The following is a 23,037-nucleotide window of genomic DNA, read 5'->3' on the forward strand; positions in this document are numbered from 1 at the left end:
ATTGGTCAGCTATTAAGGACGCAAGTTCGGAGCCCAACGATTGGTGGATGCGAATTGTTAAAACTCCACCCAGAAGGCGTGTCTATAATGTGGGTGGGGAAAAGGCAATCGCGAATAATGCGAATATCTTTATCACCAATCAGCTTCCTTATTATATTTTCATTTAAATATAATTCGAAGATTTAAAATTCATGAAATATCGATTAAAATATGTTAATTTTAAAATGGAAGCTTCGTTATTTCAGTGTTAGAAAATGTGAATTGTGCTGATGGTAATTAACAGTGCAATGTTAGACTTAACATTAGTCACTCCACACGCGCTCCTCAATTAATATTATTAATCTAGTAGTCAATACAAATTTAATTAATTGCCTATACATAAAAGTGATAATTATACATTTTCCATATACAAATTAATTTAATTAAATAATGCTTCCAAACTAAAGCTTTTTTACATTTCCCTTTAAACATGCCTAATAAGAATAATTGTAAATATGCTGTAAATAGCAGACTACAGACTGTAAAAGGCGCAAGTTGCGTGGCTGTTAAGTACGCGTTGGTATATTTGCTGCGTCAAGATGTGGACAAAATTAGTAAATGTTTAAGGAAAAAAAATGACGGGCACTCGGAACGCAGCAGAAAAGTTTTTGCTCAGTCGGAAATCTTCTTCGAACGTTAAAAAATGGATCGGTAGCTAAAAGAGATAATTTAAAGCGAAAAACGCAAAGAAAACGGCTTTTGTCCGCTATTTCAGCGATTTTTTTTGTGTTGTAATCTGCAGAAAATTTTTAAAAACAACAGCTACAACGACCAAACACCACCACCAGTTAGTCCCAGGCAATAACCAACAGCAATTTTTACAATATCAAATTAAAAAATTTTACTGCAACTACATACACTCGTACATACACATACAACCAACGACCACCACAATCAAGCCCAATAGCCACACAACAAAAAGGAAAGGTGAAAAGCGCAAAAAGGCAAAATATTCGAAACGGAAAATAAAGAAGAATATTTCACCATATTTTCGCTCGCTTTTTCCTCCAAGTGTGTGATGAGCAAAATCTGTAGCCAAAAAACTAACAACAACTTCATCAGCCACAACAACAACCGACCGACCGAGCAACGCAGCGCAGTCAAAAGTCCAGCAGCGTTAGCAGTAGCAGACCAGCTGCCGAAAAAAGTAATCTCTTGGCAAAGTAAATTTCCTGCGACAATTTCTTGATGCTGCTGCGCAATTTGCAACGACGCCGACTGCACTTACAACAACAACAATAGCCATTGCAGTAGCAAGAATTCAAAACACCCAACTAAATATCTTGGCAGAGCAGCGGCTGCGAAAAATCTTTAAGCAGCCACCATTTTGAATGAGCGCAACAGCGACAGCAACAACAAAAGCAACTAGCGCCGTCGTCGCCGCAACAGTAGAAAGAACGAGAAGGAGAGAGATAGAGAACAGCCGCAGCGCAGCAGCTGAAGTAGCAGCAGTGACGTTGACGTCAACGTTGTTTCTTATAAGCGCTGTGCAAGAACAACAGCAACAACAACAACGCGTTGCAGCCGTTTGTCCGGAAAAAAATATTCTTCAAAGCTGCGTCTGAGTTGAAAAGCAGAAAAGACTGTGTGAGTGCCTAATTCCGATTGCCAAAAAAGAAGAAAACTATAGAAAAGAGCGAAGAGAAAAATTACAATGGTTGAACGAATTTTGGAGGAGCAAAATGCCAGCACAGCTGCTACGGCTGCTGCCAAGCTTCGACGCAACGCCGGCAACGCCAACTGCACCAACAACAACGCGAGCGGCTCTGGCGACAGCGGCGTGGGCGGCAGCAATGTCTCTTGCAGCAACAGCTGCAGCCAAAGTCAATCAGGTGAGTTTCAAGTTTATTTTTACTTCTCTACTCTTTCTACTTCTTTTTTGCTTTCCCTTGCTAAAGTTTTTATCACCATTGTCCCACTGTGCAGAGCAGAGCTGCTCTCTCTATGCATCGAAACTTTTTGCAGCTGCTGCTGTCCGCAAATAAAAAAAGCCTAAGAGTGAGCGAGACAGAATAAACGACAATATGCAGCGCACTTTTCCATCCCTTTACCTTGTGGCTTTCTGCTTCTTCCACTTTTCGCATTGCCTTTTACGGCACTCTTCGCATTTTTATGATGTGTGCTCTCAAACATATTCTGAAAGCGTATAATACCACTTGCCACACTGTGCGTGTTGGGCATTGCATGTTGTTTGCCCCCAACTGCATTCTCCTTTTCCATTGCATTCTCGTGCTGTATTTTTAGTGAAGCAGCCAAAACAGCTGGCCGCCATTTGTAGCTTGGCAACAGTTTCTATATTCGATATTCCTAGAACTCTCTCTCCGTCTGTTCATTGGGGATCCCTCGAGGTCTTCGACATTAAACAAAATTACCTCTATGCATTGCACACAGTGTGTTTACACACAAATCTGATATTCATGTTGTGTTGTTTGCTAATCAATTTAACCACGTCAGTCGGCTATCGATTTGCGCATGCACAGTGGGCCAATAACCCATTAACTCCAGACGAACTTGGTGTTGCTTTAATTAGACGAAGGTGTTCCATTGAAAATGAAATAATTGTTTACAGAAGAAGGAAAATGTTTTCACAACAACTTCATTCAGTAAATTTTAATAGACTAAATTCCAATGAATTGTAAAACAGATTTTCCCTTTCGCTTACAATGGATTAATTATTATTTACAAAGATTTTTATTTAAACTTGTTAGGAGTTTAATTACATTATGCAATTATTCCGACATGCAATACATTTTTATATTCAATCTGCGTTGAACAATTATTCCACTGAATTGCAAAATAATGTTTCCATTCTTTATACATAATTCAAAAATAATTCATTTTAGAGTTTGGATAACAACAAAATTTGTCAAATACGCAATACTTTTTCATAGCCAAATGTCAATTCTAACTTTATACAGTCAATTTGATAGTCTAGATTCTAATAAATACTGAAATGCTAGGAATTCCATCAAACTTAAGTGTTAATTATCATTTTCATTGTTGTGCAGTGTTTGAATTGCATCAACAATAACAAGTAATAACATTTTTGTACTTAACTTCAGTAAGTACAAGTAGTAAAGTTAAGTGATATAATATTTTTCCCACAATAAATTAAAGTATTAAGCAAAAATTTCTTACTTCATTTAGAAATGCGCAGTAAACTTTTCTACTGACGCAATAATCGATAAAGGTTAATAATATATTTCTCTTATACACTTAAGCTGTTTAATAGAAAGTGTGATTTTATTTTTAATTAGTTACTAGAATGCTTAGACATTAATATGTTTACAATGATTCATCATTTAAACTTATACAGTTTTAAATCTATTTGTTAGAAATGTAAACAAAAGATCGTTTTAAAAAAGAACAGAATTGTGTTACTTTTTTTATAAAGAGAACAGTTGTTAGCTCTTGTTCCAGTTAAAAAATATTTGAACTGCGCAGTAGATTTTTATTGCCTCTGCGGTAATAATTAATAAAGGTTAATCATAATGATATTTCTTGAACTTTTCAACATCTAAACTCGGGAATGGAACACGATTATTTATCTCCATAAATTAAGAAAGATTGTAATTTTCACCCTTCTCAGATTCTCGAGTGTTTGTGATAATGTAGAAATATATGAACTTATCTCAGACATTCTGGACTTTTTCCCCTTCTGTTTGAAAACAGAAACTGTCTCGTTCGAGGCAATTAGCAATTGTCATGCCGAGTGCTACAAATATTCAAAAATGATTGGGTTATCTTGCACTTAGTATATGGAATGATAAGATACACAGAGAGAGCGCATTCCCCTCTGCATATGCTTCCAAAAACATCTGGAAGGAAATGTGTCCGCTCCCCACTCTTCCCGGTTGCCGCAATAAACAGCTGTCCACGGATGAAAGGCAAGAAACTTTCTCAGAATGTCTTTCGAGTCTAGTTTTAGGTAAATAAGAAATGGGAGGGGGAAGACTGAGACTGAGTCAGAGGCGTGGGCAGCAGCGTGAAATGAATTATTGTTGTTGCTGCTGTCGCTGTCTGTCTTCGTATTTCGTTGTTGCTGTTGTTGGTACTCGTATGCTTGGGCAAGCTGCGCGCCGAGGCTTATTTCCGGAATCGACAAATTGACGAAATATATTTGCATTTTATACGCGAGTGTGAAGGAGAGAAAGACAACAGCAGCAGATAGAGGCGCAATCGAAGTATAAATTGTTAGAGCGAGTCAGCTATATGTGTGCGTCTAATGGTTAGCTTAGCTGAGTGTGAGCAGGCAATTAATACAAAAGTGATTCATTGTTTCTCACAATTTTTGGTGCCCAAAGAGCAACAAGAGAAGATATTCAAGTATATGCATGTGTGCGTGTAAGTGAATGAACGAGTAACAAATGAAAACGGATCAAAGTGTTAATAAACTGCAAGCGAAACCTGTGCTGCAGCTGCAACAGCAACAGCGACAGCGACGTGCAAACCGCAACTGTTGTGACGCCGACAGCGCTGCGGCAGCGTATAACCTTGATGACGTTTATTGCACTTTGGCGATGCAGCAGCTGCAGCAACAACAGCAACAAAGCCGAAGCCGCAGTGCAACCCAAAATAGAACGACTGCCAAAGCAAGCGAGCAAACAAAATGAACGAACGTGCGAGCACAAAGACAAAGCGATGAGCGCGGCTGCTCCCCTCTCTCTCTCTCTCTGCCCCCACCCCCGCCTCTGCTCTCGCTTCGACGGCACTGCGCTCTATGCTCCAACGCTGACCGAGTTCGAGCTGCTGCTGCTGACGTGTTGTAGCTGAGTAGTCGACTGCGCTGCTCCTAGTGCAGTGGCAGCCGCAGCAGAGGATGATGACAAACCTAAAAAAAAGATGAATATAAAATATAATAAAGTGGTTTGCTTGACTAGCACATACCTTGTTTGCACTGTATAGTTAATACTTTTAATGGGTGCTGCGGTTACAGGGTATTATGAAAATAGTATTAAAATCACGTTTATCAGCGCCTTTAACTGGTGCGAATGAAAAGGAGGGGAAGGAATGTGTGGGGGGTGGCAATTTACAGCTGTGCTCTGGATACACACGCCTTGCAAAAAATAAAAAACGGGATTGAGGCGAAGGCGTCGGCTCAGTCGATAATTTATTTAGCAATTTTCTCGCCAGCAACAATGAAAGTTTTTTAGGCGACACACATGAATGTGTGCATGCATGTGTATAAGTGCATACTAGATACTAACATGACAGACGGGAGCTTTGTGGGTGGCTACTTGGCTAATTGCCACCATGCGTTGGTCTGTGGCAGACGACATGGCAACAACAACAAAATAGAATGTGTAAATGTATCGTGTCAGCATTATTATCATCAGGCTTCTTTCTATGCGCACAGTGGTTGCCATTACGAGTTTGTGGCGTAAACAATTCACAGTGTGTACGTGCAGACTCACACATAGGCATCTCTGTAGCCGTCTCCCCCAACTCCCATTCCACGCCATGTTATGGAAATGTAACGTTTTTTCTCACATGTGGCAACGCTGTGCGGCGTGCAGTACGAGGAAGACAAAAAGAAACCCAAGCCACATTTAAACACTTTTTACATACATACATATAGAAATACATTTGTAGTTGTGTCAAAAACAAAGTTTGTTTTTGCTTTGTGTTTTGCCCTTCCACTTATTTGTTTTTGAACGCAATTCGCATATCAGGCGATGATGTTTTTGCATGAATAAATACATGTGAGTGCGTCTGTATGTGTATATTTGTGGAAGTTTGCGTTAACCTCGTTTTTCACGCTGCCCTCCACAAAAGCACGTCAGCAGCCTACGTGATGTTGGGCTTGTATGTGTGCTTCACACTTACACAGTCAGGTATACTCAAGAGAGAGAGAGAGAGAGAGAGTGCCAGAGACGACAGCCCCTTGTCTGTTTGTTCGGCTGTTGTCTTTTGCTCGCTCATTCGTTGGCGCTCTCTTGATGACTGCAGCTGGTGTTGTTGTTGTTTTTGCTTGTTTGCTTCTTGCTGTCTGCTTTTTGCGTGGTCATACCGGTCTTTTTCAATGCGCAGCCCAATGTCTGTTTCATCGTTGCTCTCGGCAGCCATCGTCCCCCTCTTTCTCTCTCGCAGTGTTGGGACCACCACTTGTCGCTTTTGTTGTTATTTTGCTGTTGCTGCTTTTGGTTTTGTTTTTGTTTTGAGCTGTAGCGACAAAGCGGCTGTCTGTCAGTTTTTACTCAGCTGGTTGTTGCGGCTTTCCATTTTGTCGCTCTCTCACTGTATCCCGCTCTTGTGTTTACTCGGGAAGCCAAAATAAAATCAAAATAACGTGCTTTGCGATTATGTCAGTCTCTCCTCCACATCGTTTTGCTTGTTATCTTATGTTTCGCTCACATTCTCTTGTCCACGCTCTTCGCTTGTTGTTTTGCCAAACCTCGCTCTATGTATTTGTAATTATTTTTAATAGAACGCAATTTGAATTCGTTAAACATTGATCACGATCCATCTGCTTTTTGCCTTTATCTTCCGCTTCCACTTCCACTTCACGCCCAAAATAGTTGTTAATAATGTATTCGCGAATAGGTTTTGCTCTTTTTCTGAGTTATTTATGTTGATTTCATATGATTTACATATTCGCACGTACTCTCTTTATATGCGAACATATACAAATATATCTGACCCGACATCGGTTCTTTTAATTGAATCAAATTGAAAAACTTTCCATACCACAAGCGAGCAAAGCACATGCTTAGTTCATTATTTTGTTTATTTATGTTGCGCCGAAACTAGTGGGGGGTTAATCACAAGATGTTTGCGGCAGCCGGCTCTTAATATGATTATTATTATTATTGTACACATACAAACAACAGTAACCTTAATAAAATGCTTAAAGTATGCGATTATTTAAATAAAGAAAACCGGCTTTAAAGTAGCCAGTATTTCTTTTCCGGCTGCTAATTTGTGCAGTTATAATGCAAAAACAAAAACAAAAAACACAAAACGTCTGAAGTGCATAAAATCGAATAAGTGAACAAATCAAAGAATATATGTGTGTATGTAAACATTATAATCATGTGTCAAAAAAGTCACGTAAGCACAAAATATGCACAAACAAACATTTGCGACGTCAGCGTCATGTCTCGTTGTTGTTAGCTTACACAACTCTCTTCGGCACGTGCAAAGAGAGTGCATAGCATAAATAGCAAAACTCTCCACCCCTCGCTTACAAGACATCCGCAGTAGCAGCAGCCCACGACTCTTATTAGAAATGCGTTTGGCACTGCTCTGCGAGTTCTGCGAGTGCTTTCGTGCTTTTGCTCTCTTTCACAGGTTCGTTCGCTCTCTCTAACTGGCTCTCGTTAGTTTTTCGGCTGCTGCTGCTGCTTTGGGGCCTGGGCCTGGCACTGTTGGTTGTTCGGCGACGCGTGTTTGTTTCTTTCCTCGTTTGCGCCGCGCGACGACGGTCCGGCTACATTTTGTCCGTGTTTCAAGAATTGTTCTGTTTTATATTTTTTTACTATTCGGTTTTATCATTCACACACACACACATGTACGAATTGTACATATTTTCCGCAGCCGCAGCAACCACACAGCACAAAACTCCACGTCGTCGTCGCCGTCACAATTTCTAGAGATTTTCCGCGTGTTGTCGGCACAACGATCATTCATATTGAAATTGTTTGACGTTGCTTTAAGGATGACGGTTTCCTTTTTGCGTATTTAATTCAACATTTAGTCCAAATTGGGTTTATATTAAACCTCACCACCCTCGCTTCCAAAAATAGCCAAAAACTATAAGCAATATACCGCGAATAGAAGAAACGGTTTTATCTACGCATTGCTAAAAGAACGGCGAAAAAACAACAACCAAAAAACGTGTCGGGTGGCAGCAGCAGCGACGCCAGCAGCGACGTTAACACGGAGTGGCGAGGCGAGGTGAAGCCGGCGGGCGTTGCTTAGATAAATTGCGTTGCGGCTAAAGGCAAAGCACAACAGCAGCATCGAGAACAACAGCAACAACCACAAGCACAAACATGTTGGGTAAATACAAATACAATGCAAAATTACCTATTATAGAAGCTTTAAGCTCTCTCTACACGCACACAAATGTACTATAAATATTATGTGCGATATATCCCATATCCATATTATACACTTCCACTTATTAAGTGCGCTATAAAACTGAATCGATTAAAATGCCGGTTTTGCATTTGTTTTGTTTTTATTTCATTGACTGCCTTTCCGCTATCTTTGTCTATCTGTGTGTGTATGTGTGTGTGTGCGTCTCTCGTTTGGCATTTTACTCAGTGCATCACATCTATTGCATTTCCTAGTTGGTTGCTGCTCTTATTCTTTCGCCTCCCATTGTGTTTTAAGAAAGAACAAAACGGAACAGCAGCAACATCAACAACAATAACAACAGCAGCAAATGCCTTGTGATATTGTTTTCATATGCATGAGCTCAGACAAACGGTAAACAAGTTTTGCAATTCCAATTAGAACAGTACAACAACAAACACTATAAGTACAACTACAAATGCATTCTTATAAGCTAACAAGCTGAAAGGGGCCAATGGCTTTAACAAGGCAACAAGTCTAATGTGCACGTTTAGGTTAAGCATATTTGAAGGTCAAGCTACAAAAATCAATGACAGGATTTGGATAAAACAAAAGGCTTGACTCACCTTTATACAATGGTTAAAATGGTTAAATGGTACTATAACTATATAAAAATGTCTCTATCCATACAGATTTGAATTTTTAATACTTTTTATGTTTCCGTATTAAGAAATGTCGGAAAAACGATTACTTAATTTTAATTGTCAAAATATACGATGTGTTTTATTAAAGTGATCAAGAAGAAATGAACTACACATGCTCCAAATGTTGTGTTATTCAGTATAAACTAGTTGCGAATGGTTTACAGCTGCTTGCAATAACCCTAAATGCAGAACGTTGTTGTTTGGGGCACGGTTTCAACTTGTTCCATGGGATCAATTTGATGGCCAGCAGGCCAAGGATTTTTCGCTCGACTTTATTTAATTTACCCACAACGCATAAATTACATTGTTTTTCTGGTATTTTGATCTGTGTGTTGTGACTACGTGCCTATATAGAATATATTGAAATATAGAATTTGCGTTTAGTCAATGCACACTATTTGAGTAGCCATGGAAGCTCCTTTCCTCTATTCCATCCGTAATATCTCGCGCATCCTCATCGAGTACAACCAGTGAGATGGTAAAACAGAACGGGATGGATAGACTGGGGCACTTCCAATAGGAATTTGCGCTGTAGCAAAAAATGGCTGAATGAAATTGTTGTGACTGAGGAGTGGCATGGGGAGCAGGGAGTGCGAATGTGTGAATGGAGTACTGCTCTCTGTCTTTCTCTCTGAGCCTGTACACACCCACTAACTAGACGACAGTGCAGCTTACCTCATTCCCCCAAAGCTCTGCGACCTTGAGAGCGCTGCGTGGCTGGCTGCGTCGTCAGGCCTATTCACAAATACAAACACACGCATATCTCTATGTACTTCATATGTATATTTCTGCTATTCATATTATAATTCTGCATTTTGGCGTGTTGTTGCTTTTGTTTTACAAACACACGCGTTCAGTTTAACACCCTACGTCCCCCACCCTGCGCCCACTGCCAGGCGGCTTAGCTACTCTGCTCTCGCGGCTGCTGCTGTTGTTGGGTTTGGTGTTGGTTCGCCATTTTTATTCAACTTTTGCTTTTACAATTTCATTCGGCGGCGCAATAATTTTCTTCTTCTTAACCGAATATGTGTTTGTTGTTGTGTTCGTTCAGTATGAAGTAACACCCCGAGATTAAGAGATAGGTGGTAGCAAGAGAGAGCGACGTAAGGCGTAAGAGAGCATCGGCATTCTGTACTTGGCACTCTCTCTTTGTTTAGTGCTCTTTTTGGTATCACGCTCTCGCCATTGCCCGCATGTGTCGAATGTTTTTCTTTTCGCCGTCTTCATGTGCTTTTTATGGCTTTTACTTTAATTAAATTTGAGCAAATTTTGCTTTAAACATTTTAATTTGTTTGCTACTGCGTCGCGTCTTTCACTTTGTTTCCTACTACGCCCCATTTTATCTCACCTCTACCAAGCTTTGCTAATCTTGAGCACTTACTGTTAGTTGTATATATCAACGTACATACATAAATACATACATACTATTATATATTGTACTCTTTCACTCTTTGGTTATTTGCTAATTATTGTTATTACTCTTTATGAGACTTGGACAGGTTTCTTGTTGTTGCATTTGACTGAAATGTTTCAAGGTTGCTCTTGTTTTTATTTTCTTATACGTCTGCTATCAATTCGCGTGTTTCTTTGATTGTTGTTTTGCTATCAGCTTCGCCGTCTGCTGTCGACTTCAACGGGGCGATAACAGGGGGAAAGAAGGTAGAAACTCAATTAAAAATTGGCACACGACTTGGATAAAATATTATGTTTGATATGTGCCACCCCAATATTAATCAAACGATCCTATTAATACTTTGCTTTCTTTGTTTTTTATATTTAGTATAAGACCAGTCTCTGACTACGACCTTGTTTCTCTAGTTTTTATGGGCGTAAAAATTAATTCCATGATGAACAATAGAAACAGAGATATCAGCATAAAAGTAACAAACAAAATGTATATATTTTCTATTTTATTGAAGTTGTAAAAAGTTTTAATAAAGGAATAATCAGAAAAATGTATAGTATAGACGCTGTGCTTTGATATATTAATATGACAATTAGTTTGATTTTAGAGTGTGCATTAATAATAAATTAGTTGAAAACATTCCTCGACATTTTACTGCCAATATAGTAGGAAACCGTTAAATTCTTTTCATTTAATGACTTACAATACGACCTATCCTAAGTCTCGAAGTAAATGCACATTAAATACGCCTCGCTTCGCACTCTAGATTATTCTAAAAGTGTTGCATCATCATGAGAGAGGGAACAGCGGGCGGGGGCGGGCTTTACCAACAACTGTTTCAGTTCAGAGCCTTGTTAGCCAGTCGTCTTGGGCAAACACATGACAGCAATTGTTGTGTGCTGTTATATAGCGTATTTATGGCGTGTTGTTTAAGCATACATATTCATATTCTCGCATATCTGAAACGCAGTTTATTATTTCTTGCATTTCGCGAACAAAATCTCTTTGCAAATATTTGTTGCATAGTTTTGTTTATAGAGTTGTTCTGGCAATTTAATGTAAAAAATACAAGTAAAACAACACAACAACAGCAGAAAAAAACAATTATTTATTCTGTTGTGGGCATTTTATTAATCAAACAGCAGCATTGCAATACTCTTTCTCAAAATAAATTAAGAGTGCGGGTATATTCACTATACTAAAATCCAGTTAAAATTTCCAACATTTCCAGGCATTAGTCGCATTATAAAGGGTATCGAATAGTCGGTCTTTATGCAAGTTTCACTCGTAAAAATATTTACTTAAATTACGCGTTGCAATGATGCCTCCTGTGGCCTTTTCTCGCTATTTACTCGTCATTTTTGCCTGTTTGTTGACTCAATCTGAAACTTTCGGTTTTTCTTTCGACTGTTCTCCAAATATTTAAGTTTCTTCGGTGTTTTTTAAAGAGTAAAGTACGACGCAATTAATTTAAATGAGCCGTAGCCGCAGTCAACCACATGTTTCGCCTCTAGAACCTGATAGTGCTTAAAGTCGCGGTCTCTCCGTTCCCCATTCCCCCACTCCCCCCTTCGCAGTCTCATTTGACCGGCCGGCAAAACACGTCAGAGCTAATCTGACTCAAAGCTAAGGGGCATAGCTGAGGCTCGCTAGTTTTCTTTGTGCTTTGTTGTTTACACTTTTTGCAAAGCACAACAAATAATAAAAAAAAAAGGGGAAAGAAATAAAAACAACAATGAAATAAGAGAGAAAAAAAAGTAAACTATTTTTAAGCTTGTTTTGGTTTCAGTTTTCTACGGCTTCCAATTGACGTTTTGACGAAAACAAAAGCTAAAAGCCGAGTAAAAGTGTTTTCGAATAGATCCGACTAGAGAATACCCTGTAAAGTGTGGTATGTGTGGAAATATATTAGATCAGCGAGAAATTTGTAATCTCTTGTGATATGACTAATTGGTTTATTATACCCTTTTGTGATACTGGGTATACAATAGGGGATTTCTTCCATTGTTTTCGAAGGCGTACTGTGAACCGCAATCTCAATCAAGTTGATTCGATAATCGTAACACGAGAGTTCGAAAGCAATCCGAAACTGTGTAATTGTGATGCCCTGACACTCGAATGTCTGTGTCTTAGATAAGCGTTGTCTTTGAAGCTTCTTTTACGCAAAACAAAAATGCAAAAAAAAAAAGAAAACACAAACACACCAAATGAAAACAAACAAATTAATGGAGACTTTTGAGGGTTATGCCACCTGCTAAACTGCTGACGAAATGCGAATCAAATATTTCAATTTGACTTTGCATTTAATTATGGAACCAAAATCAGGCGATTAGTTATGTTATCTATTCTAAAATGTCAGCGATTAAAATGCTTTTAAGTTACAAAGAGGTTTTCTAAAAACGCAAAAAGTGCGATAATTATTTTTATATTTTGTTGTTTTTTGCCAAAGTTATTCCAGAGCATTACATTAACTTTCATTAATGGAGAGACGCATGTGATTTGTCAAGATTTCACGCTCATTGTTAATGTCGCAACAAATCGCCGGCAATTTATCATAATTAATTACTTACGACAGCGAAAACGCTGAAATTGTTATTGTTGGTGAAAAATCTAGAGCAACAAAAACATGCATTAAATAAACAAAATGATTTGCAAAAATCTATAAAAGAGATGCGCAAAATATATCGCAAGGGGCGCCAGAAAAAGAGGTTGTGTGGAGAGGGGAGCAGGGAGAGGGGAGAGGGGAGAGGGGAGCTATGATGGCGGTTGCTGCTGCCTAACACAAACAAATGAAAGCAATAAAAATAAATTCGAAAAATAGTAAAAAGAAAATCAAAATAAAATAATAAAAGATCAGCATGCATATTTGTGTTTCTTTTTTAAGCACACGCCGCGTTTCTTTGTTTCTCTCTTTTTCTTTTTGCTGCTGTCTCTGTTTCTGTTCAATTTCAATTTACGTAATTGATAACAATGAAAGAGACGCAGACGCACTAAATAGGCCAAATGTAAATTTAGATAAGAGCGCTGCGTGATCGACTCTTTGCGGCTGTGCGTCAAGTGGGCGTAGAAACGTGTGCGAGAATTGTGGGCATGGTCCAAGAATGACGCGTTGAGGGTGGTGTGGGCTGTTGGCCAAATTTCTCGCCAGCCCAATAAAAAAGAAAACAAAACCAAATAAATAAAATGAAAAACAGCGGAAAGAATTTTATATTCAAATGCGAGCGAGCGGCAAATGACGTCTGCATAAGATGATAAATAACGGGAAAGGGGTAAGGGGGAAAGGGGTTGCAGATGGATGATGCGGACTTTTTTTCTTGGCTGCACCGGAACCAGAAGAACACAACACACACACACAACATAAAAACGAAAGCTAGTCTAAATATTTAATAGTGTGTGTTTGTTTATCAATCGACGAATTGCGTTGTTAAGAAATGCCCAGAAGGCGGAAGAACACAAGAAGAAATGGCCGAGGCGAAAATGGGTCAGCGAAGAAATTATTATTATTATGTGATTGGCAAGTGGATTATAAAAGCATTTAGAAAACAAAGATAAAGTCTGATTGATCGCATTTAGTTGTTGAAGCAACGCGTGTTCTGATAATCGTTTATAGTATAAAAATAAGGTACAATACTTTTATTGAGATAATCAAAAATTTTACACTTTAATAAAAGAGTGTAGTTGATCATCATCTAAAGCCAAAGTTCTAAAACTTTTCACTTACTAATTTCACTTTTCACCAATTATGTGATTGGCAAGTGGTTTATAATAGCATTTAGAAAGGCTGACTTAGTGTAAGCAATAATATAAGAAAAAGGTACAATATTTGAATTGAGATAATCATAAATTATGTGGAAAGAGTGTAGATGATTATCACTTTTCAATACTAATGCCAAAGTTCTAATACTTTTCACTTAAAGAATGCACTCTTGAGTTGCCTTCTCACATTATTCATTCGCTTCTTGACTGTGATTTCATACGATATCTTTTATGCTCTGCAGTCAGTCCTATGCAATTTGTGTGCAATAGTGTGTCTGCACTTAAATAGATCGTCTCGTCGTTTATTTACTTTATTATGCGTATCATCCATGCGGCATGCAGCACTCTCAATGCAATGCAGTTGACCAGAGGCCAATTACCTCGCGCTGTGCAGTGTCCAACGAGTGCAGCGATGCATATCAGCATTAGATTTATTACAGACAGTCGCAATTCTCTCTGCCACTTCACTCTATTCTGCAGTCGCTCTTTATTGACTGATTACAGACCGTGCCCCTTCGATCGTTGATAGTTGATCGTTGATTAGCGATTGAACCAAACAAGCAGACAACCAAACAGCCAGACTGACAGCATATGCTCGAAAGTGCATTGGGTTCTATAAATAGCAGTGTCTGGTTTATGACAACAATTAAAAGATACAATAATACGCATACGCTCCGTATGCACATAGCGGCATCATCATCATCATGATTCGATCGACTCGCTCTCTCATCGCCAGTGCAGTGCCCTCTCTCTCTCTCACTCTTTGGCTCTCCTTACTTGACTCCACTTCACATGATATTCACAATAAACTTTTTGATATGTATGGACTGCAGTCGGGAACATATTTCTTTATTTTATTTTTACATATTTTATTTGACTTACTCGTTTTTGCATGGGGCTTGACTCGACTTGTTTACGACACGCGATTTGCTTTCTACGCAGTTGAGCTAAATTATGTGTACTCGCTTCGTATCTCTATGATTGTCTTTGTTTGTGTGCGTTTGCCCGATCGCCTTTTATATGTGTGTGTGTGTGTGTGTGCTTATGAATACATATTTATATTATTATTTTTTATGCATTGATAAATGTTGAAAATAGGCATACAAATATGGCAAGTGGTCGCCGATAAATGTGCGCAAATATTTATTGTGTTTGCTTGCGATTCAAGTAAAACGAAAACAAACAAGCAGAAAAAATAGAACCAAACAAAACCCGCCCATTGACCATTGCCCATTGCTATAGCAGTTTAGTTCTTTTATAGATCGAACAAATCTAAGTGGGTCTTGGCGTCACTCGATAAGGGCTGCTTTATTTGTTTAACACTTTATCGCCAGCATACGAAATCGAAGGCTGACCAGAAAGTCAAAAACTCTGGGCAAAGAATTAAATTATCACGCTTCCAACTTTGAAGATTTTTGTCTATTTGAATAGACAACAGACAGCAACAGCTGGTAGAATTGAAGTTTCTCTCGGTTTCACTTGGCTAGCTTAAAGATATTTGATTAGCATTTTTATATTCAAAATATTCCACAAAAATGAAAATCAAAATTGTGTTCATCTTTAAATGCATTGTCAAGTTTTTCATTTGCATAAAGAAAGAATAAATAAAGACATTCTTTTTTGCTATGCAAATGCAAATCTAGCCGCACATTGCGCAATTTCTTATTTCGTATTATGTTCTAAAGCCCAATGAGATTTCGTCAGTCTTTGTAAGCAGAATACGGTATAAATGCCTTAAAGCGTGACTCACACGATACACAAAGCTAGTTAGGTTTATGCGATGGTTGTTATTACGATAACAGAACATGTAAAATGCGGTTAGGTATTTCTCATTAATATAATTTTGGATTTCCTTATCTTTATTTTAATTCAAATTGTGATATTGTGAATGAATTTATAAATTTGCTTGAATTTATGTGTGATTTCTGTGACTAAGTAAGGAATATATTTATCGAGTTGAGCTTTTAGTTTGTTTATTTTGCTAGTGACAAAAAGGTGTTTATAATTAAACTAATGATTGCGAAGATTGCTGAATTACAATAAGAAAAGAAAGACAATTTTGATAACATGCGTTAAATGTGACACGGTGTAAACAATACCCAGGAATTTCTTTTTTATATTTGGTAATTGCAATAGTTGGTTCAGTTCGTTGCGAAGCTTTGTTCAGATCAGTTGCAGACCTAGGCAATTTCTTATTGTTATCCCTTGATCCATTGTCCTACTACTTTTTGCTAAACAATTTCATCAGGTTTCACTCAACTTTGCCGCAATGTTTGTAAATTTGATGTTAGTTGAGATCACGTTAATATCGTATTCCTGTTTGTGGTTTCTATTTGCAGACGGTCAGAATGAATTGACGCGCTACAGCAGCGAAGATGTGTCCGGGAATGAGTCGAGCGAGGCGCCCAACATGACGGAGATGGAGCGACAGGCTGAACTCAATCGGCACAAGGAGGAGATGCAGAAGAAGAGGCGCAAGAAACGCATCAGCTCATCGCTGCACTCGTCAACTTTTCAAGGTAGGATCAATACATCCAAATTTCAATTCGATTTCATAATAATGCAAAATATTTTGATTCCTGCAGAGCTGTACAAGTTGACCGGCGAAATACTCGGCGAGGGAGCGTATGCATCGGTGCAGACTTGCGTTAACATCTACACCGATCTGGAGTATGCTGTGAAGGTAATCGATAAGATACCGGGACATGCGCGTGCGCGTGTCTTTCGTGAAGTGGAGACATTCCATCACTGTCAGGGACATCCGGGCATCTTGCAATTGATTGAATTCTTCGAGGATGATGAGAAATTCTATTTGGTGTTTGAGAAAATCAATGGCGGCCCATTGCTCACGCGCATCCAGGAGCACATCTGTTTCTCGGAGCGCGAGGCGGCGCAGATCATCAAGGAGATTGCGTCCGGATTGGATTTTCTGCACAAGAAGGGTATTGCTCATCGCGATCTCAAGCCGGAGAATATACTGTGCGTCAACACCGATTCGCTGTGCCCCATTAAGATTTGTGATTTCGACCTGGGCTCCGGCATTAAGTTCACCACGGACATCTCATCGCCAGCCGCGACGCCTCAGCTTTTGACACCAGTGAGTTGCATTATTGTCTTGGCCCATCTACTCTGGCGGGGTTATTAAAGTGAGTGTGCTTACTTACAGGTCGGCAGCGCCGAGTTTATGGCGCCCGAAGTAGTCGATCTGTTTGTGGGCGAGGCCAACTATTACGATAAGCGTTGCGATCTGTGGTCCTTGGGCGTTATTGCCTATATTTTGCTTTGTGGCTATCCGCCCTTTTCGGGCAATTGCGGCGAGGATTGCGGCTGGAATCGCGGTGAAAACTGTCGCACTTGCCAGGAGCTGCTCTTCGAGTCCATTCAAGAGGGTAAGTCCGCTTCGTGGTCAATTTCGATGTCAAATGGAATAATTTCATTGGATTGCTATTTGTTTTTAGGACGTTTTTCATTTCCGGAGGCCGAGTGGCACGATGTGAGCGATGAGGCCAAAGAACTAATTTGTGGTCTTCTGGTTAAGGAGGCATCCAAGCGTCTCAGTGCCGAGGCGGTGCTTAATCATACCTGGATTCGTATGTGTGAGAAGGAGCCACACGCCAGCAATAAGCAGGCATCTCGCCACAAGGCGCTGCAAACGCCCAACAACATTCGGCGGTAAGTTTGTATATGATTAACAAATGAGAAATTGTACAAATAAACCTCAATTTTATTGTAACAGCAATCATCAGTCGGCACGCGAGATATCGCAGTTTGCCGAGTCCGCAATGGCCGTGAAACGAGTGATCCTGCAACACTTCTCGATGCGCTACGACTACATGAAGGAGCGTCCGAATATCTATCAACCCTCGCAGGCGTACATCGATGCTTACAGCGATGAGAACTACAATCCAAAGCCACCGGCGCATTTTACTCGCAGTCGCTCGCAACGCAACGCAGCAGCGGCTGCATCCTCATCCAGCTATGGCGGTCGCTTGTCGACGGCACAGCAAATGCAGCGCAACGTCAGCACTCATGCCCCCCCGAGTCGTCAATCGTCGCGGAATGCGTCAAGCGTTTTCAACAATAGCGGCGGCTTCAAGACTCTGAATGTCCATGAGGAGGATGACGATGATGAGGAAGCTCTGGAGGCATTTGGACGCCTCGATGAGGGTGTGGACGATGAGTGGGCGCAGTCTACGCGTCGATATCAGCAGGAACGCGAGCAGCAGCAGCGTGCAGCGGCAAATGGCAGCTGCAGTGAGGCTGAGGCTGAGGAGGAAGACGATGATGAATCGTATGAGATGGGAGAGAGAGAGGGCGAGGACTTGCAGCATTATAAGCATTACTGGCGTGAGCTGGACGAGGATGATGGTGACGATTACTTGTATGAGCAGCAACAGCAGCGTGAGGATGACATTGAAGAAGAAGAAGATGAAGAGTACGACGAGGAGGGAAGAGATAAAGATAGGGAGGAGGAGGAAAAGCTGAAGAACGAAGCCGACAATCGAAACAAACAACAATTTGGTGTTGAAAGAGATGTAATGAACGGAGAGCAGAAGGTAGCAGAGACGGATGATGACGACGAAGAGGATGAGGATGAGGATGAGAAGGAGAAACTTATTATTGATAATATGGAAAAATCAAAGCAAAGCGAATTTGCTACACCAACAACAATGCGCAACAATGCGCAGGAAGAAATGGAGATAGAAAGTGTTAAGAATGATGAGGCCAAGAAGAAGCAGAAGGAGAATGACGATGTTGATGGGGCTCTATGGCAACGACCAACATCAAGTGATATTAGTGCTACCACAATCACCGCAAACGCAACCGCAACCGCAACAGCAACCGAAAGCAACAACAGCAGCAACAATATGCAAGCAACACCAGTTACAACTGCAACACAAATGAATGGCAAAAGCGGCGAACAGCAAATTGAAACTGGCAATGATAAGGATAACGATTATGATAATGATAAAGATATTGATGATAATGATGATGAGAAGAGAGATGATGTTAAACTATTGGATAGTATTAGTGATTTAAATGAAAAGCTACCTGAAATTTATGAGACTGCAAAAATTGTTGTCAACTCAGCGGCAGTGCAAGAAGCAGCAACAACAACAGCAACAGCTAAACCAACAACAGCAGGAACAGCATCAAGAGCAACAACATGCCCACCAAACGATAATGATAACGATAAAGATAACGATAATGATAACGATAATGATGATGATAACAAAGAAGATGATTTGAATGCGTTGAAGAACGTACCGACGACTGCAGCTGACGCGACAACAATGCGAACGACTTTTGGCAAACAACAACTGCAACAGCAACAACAGCAACCGAAATATCAACAACAACAACACCAACAGCCACAAAAACCGGCAGCAGGAAGTAACACCAACAATAGGCAACAACGCAATGTTTGTTTTGCAACGGACGTATATCAGAATGACGAGGACGCCGACATAGATGAGGAGGACGACAACTACGACGATGTGGGCACGGCACACACTCGCAAGCAGCGCCAACAGCAGCATCATCGCTACATAGCGCCACGCGGCGAGTCCACGGAGAATTGGCGCTATCGCAGCCACCAATCGGAGCAGCCGCAGCAGCATTCGATTGCCGGCGGTTATCGCAAGTACCGACCACCGTTCAGCACTGGCGGCGGTGGCGGACACTATGGCAATCAGCAGCGCAACTATTTGGGCAGCTTCTCGCACAGCGGCGGCGCCGCTGGCTATAAGGTGGCACCACCACCGCCGAATCCGCTGCCGGTGCTCAAGCACCACCAGCATCGTCACAATAGTGCCGGCAGCAGCAGCGGCAGCGGCGGCTCACCGCCATCGGATGAGCAATCCACGCTGCCCGGTTCGCAGATACGCAATTGGCGACAGGATTGTGTCTATGCCCCAACAATGCGCGGCTGCGGCATGAATCAGTCAAGGAGCATGCAGCGTTCGCAGCACCACCACCAGCAGCAGCAACAACAGCAGCAGCAGGGACGCATTGGCTCCGGTCGCTTTGTGCACTCGTCTCAGGTGCCGCCGCATTTGTTGGAGAAGGCGCCCGCTGTCAATGTTGGCATGGGCCTATCGTCGCCCAGCGAGAGTCTTTTGCTGCAGCGACGCATGCGTCAGCAGCAGCGACCCGGCGACCATCTGGCCGAGTACTGTGAGCCCGCCACAGCAAGTGGCTAAGCGGTGTCCGCCTCGAAGCGTATAAAAGCCAACAAGCAGCAGCTGTGAGCAGGCGCCGCAGCAAAGCTCCCAGAATGGATTTGGTCCCTCAAATTGGGTGGCCAAAGATAGATGGTAAAAAAAAAACAAAACATGTGGCGTCCTGGCCAAGAACATTAAAAAAATGTTTCCTTTTTTGTATAACTTTTTACATACACACATACACACATACATACAATCATATACATACCCACATTTTACACATACACATTTACAATCATAAGCAAACTATTAAGAGTATAATTTGCCACAATTTTCTCATTCGATACACTTTACAACAAAGCAAAAATGTAAACAAAAAGAAACTACTTAAAATTCCGTCTAATTTTAATGCAGATCAAAAATTGTGTTGAAATCATAAAAAGAAGCTGTTTAAGATATTTGTAGCAACAACAACTAAAATAACAACAACAACAACACCAACTAACCAAACAGTCGTTCGAAAACCAACAAAAAACCTTTTTTTATAAAAAAGATTTAAAAAGAAACCATGTAATTAATCGCTATAATTTTTTATTATGAAAATAAAAACAAAAGCATAAAAGGAAGCAAAGAAAAATGTGTTAAAAACGAAAGAAAGAAATCAACAAAAAACAATTGTTTTTGGTAAAAGAACTAAAGTAAAAAGTACTGCAACAGTTGTCGCCAAAAATGTAGACTTTTTGTGCTTTTCTGTTAACTAAGTCAAAAGTTGTTGCATATTTTTATTTTGGCTGAACATCGATTAATATTATAAACAATTAAGAATTTTGCATACCGAAAACCCAAAATGTACAACAAAAAGAAATCACTGTTGAAATTTTGATAACAAAAAAACGAAAAAAAAAACAAAGAAGTGAAGAGAAGAGAAGGCGATTGTAATTTTCCTTTATTTTCATATCATTTAACCGAAATTGTTACAAAAATGCATTAAGAAGAAAGTGAAATAATGTTAAGATCAAGTGTAGAAAGTTGAGTTACATTTGTAAAAATGCAAGAGACCCAATATTGAATGGGTTAATTACATTAAAAATACACATACACTCTCTCACACACACAAACACACCACACACACACACATGATGTGTGTCAAAGTTGGTTTACAAAAAATGTCCAATATTTGTGAAGCAATTGCAATTTATGCGTTAAATTGGAATGGCTTAATAAATAATTTGGCGATTGTTTGAAACTTTTTTTTTGGAACACATTTCAAACTCAATGTGCGTTAAATATTTATGTTAAACAAATAAATTTCTCATTCCTTTTGCATAAATGTTGAGCACATATTGAGAGCTCTAGCCTTAAAACTGTCAACTAAAATTCTAATTCTAAACGAGTTGTTGCTGCAGCTGTTTCAATTGGATAAGCGAAACGATTGCACTAATAACTCAATATTTTCCAGCTATTTTTCTATACACATACACAACACACACACACATATGCAGAGAGACACTTTTCTTAATAAGCAGAGAGAATTCTTGACATTATAAGTTGCTCAACAAATCGTTTGCTGGGCGTAAATATATGAAATTGAAAAGAGAGAAGAATGTGTTAATAACAACGTGAAAATAATGATTGTAATAATAATAACAAAAATTGTGATATAAAATGTAAATGTAAATTGCACCTGAAGAAAAACTATCAACAGACGCTGTGCCATCAACAACAACAACAACAACAACAACCACAAGTTGAAACAACTACATAACATTAAACATTAATAATAAAACAATCTGCAGTGGAACGTAGCAGTCGTTGTAGTACCAGGAGAAAGAGTCTATAACGAGATGCGTTTTATTATTATTATATTTTGTGTTCTTGGATTTCTTTGTTTTGTTTGTTTACGCCCCACAAAATAAAATGTCAGAATGCTTTGCGCCTCAACAAATTGTATACATACATACATACATAAGAACATACTTCTATTTTTCCAACAAACAAAACTGTAACTAAAAAATTTAAAGAAAAAAAAATCAAAAAACAAAAAAAAATTAAAAAAACAATTTAAATACTTCCACAAAGAAAGAAAAGAGAAACTATTGCAATGCATAGAATACAAAAAAAAAAACAACAACCTAATAATATTTAAAGTTTAACAGAGACACACAACATTTAAGTGCGAGACCCAGATAATTTAAATTTAATTTATACAACAACAACAAAATATGTATTCCTACAACAAAACAATAATTTTGTTTGCATTGTGAACAGGAAAACGTTGATGTAATGGCAAAACTAAGGAACGCTCTTGTTTTAATTTCTAAAACTGTGAGAAATGTTTCGCAACGAAACAAAAAAAAAAGCTAAAAAGAATAAAAACATTTATAAGATGTGAACTAAGCGAAAGTGTAAGAGAGAGAGAGAAGAGGGTGGGATATAGAGAGAGAGAGAGTGGGGACATGTTAATCAAGCAGCGCTCCAAAATGAATCGTATACTATATACACACACACACACTACTTTAATCGTTACACTACACTACACCTCACTACACGTGCACACATCTACAAGAAATGCAAACATATACATATTTAGAATTATAAACTATAAGTAAACTTGAGTTTCGTTTGCGAACGTCCGTTAAACTTGCGGGTAAAATTGATTGATTGAGAAACGCGTTGCGATACAGAGCAAGAGAGAAAGGGAGCTGAAACTAAAAAAATGGATTAAGAGCGTTGCGTAATATCTGCAAATACTGTTTCACATAATCCAACAACTATGTTTGTATGAAAGAATTATTTTAAATTATCAACACAGCAAAAAACAAACAAAAAAAATCAACAAAAACAAAACAATCGAAATGAAGAAAAAACCAAACAAAAAAATGGAAAGATGAGATATTGTTTTATACATAAAAATGAGAAAAATTCAATAAAAATGCAAAATATACAAAAT

The 23,037-nt window shown here is 39.3% G+C and overlaps 1 protein-coding gene across 2 annotated transcripts; it reads left to right on the plus strand.

Moving 5' to 3' along the window:
- Nucleotides 1–642: 642 nt before the first annotated feature.
- Nucleotides 643–22,260, plus strand: LOC133838967 (probable serine/threonine-protein kinase kinX). 2 transcript variants are annotated; one of them, XM_062270243.1, is made up of 6 exons: nt 643–1,871; nt 16,263–16,442; nt 16,509–17,020; nt 17,090–17,312; nt 17,382–17,595; nt 17,660–22,260. In XM_062270243.1, the coding sequence occupies exons 1-6, from the start codon at nt 1,694–1,696 to the stop codon at nt 20,124–20,126; spliced, it is 3,774 nt and encodes a 1,257-aa protein (XP_062126227.1). In that variant the 5' UTR covers nt 643–1,693; the 3' UTR covers nt 20,127–22,260. The 2 variants fall into 2 exon arrangements, with proteins under 2 accessions (XP_062126227.1, XP_062126228.1); XM_062270244.1 differs by lacking the exon at nt 643–1,871 and adding an exon at nt 7,474–8,040.
- The last annotated feature ends 777 nt before the right edge of the window (nt 22,261–23,037 follow it).

This window comes from Drosophila sulfurigaster, chromosome 2R (genome assembly GCF_023558435.1).
Source record: "Drosophila sulfurigaster albostrigata strain 15112-1811.04 chromosome 2R, ASM2355843v2, whole genome shotgun sequence".
Taxonomy (NCBI): Eukaryota; Metazoa; Arthropoda; class Insecta; order Diptera; family Drosophilidae; genus Drosophila; species Drosophila sulfurigaster.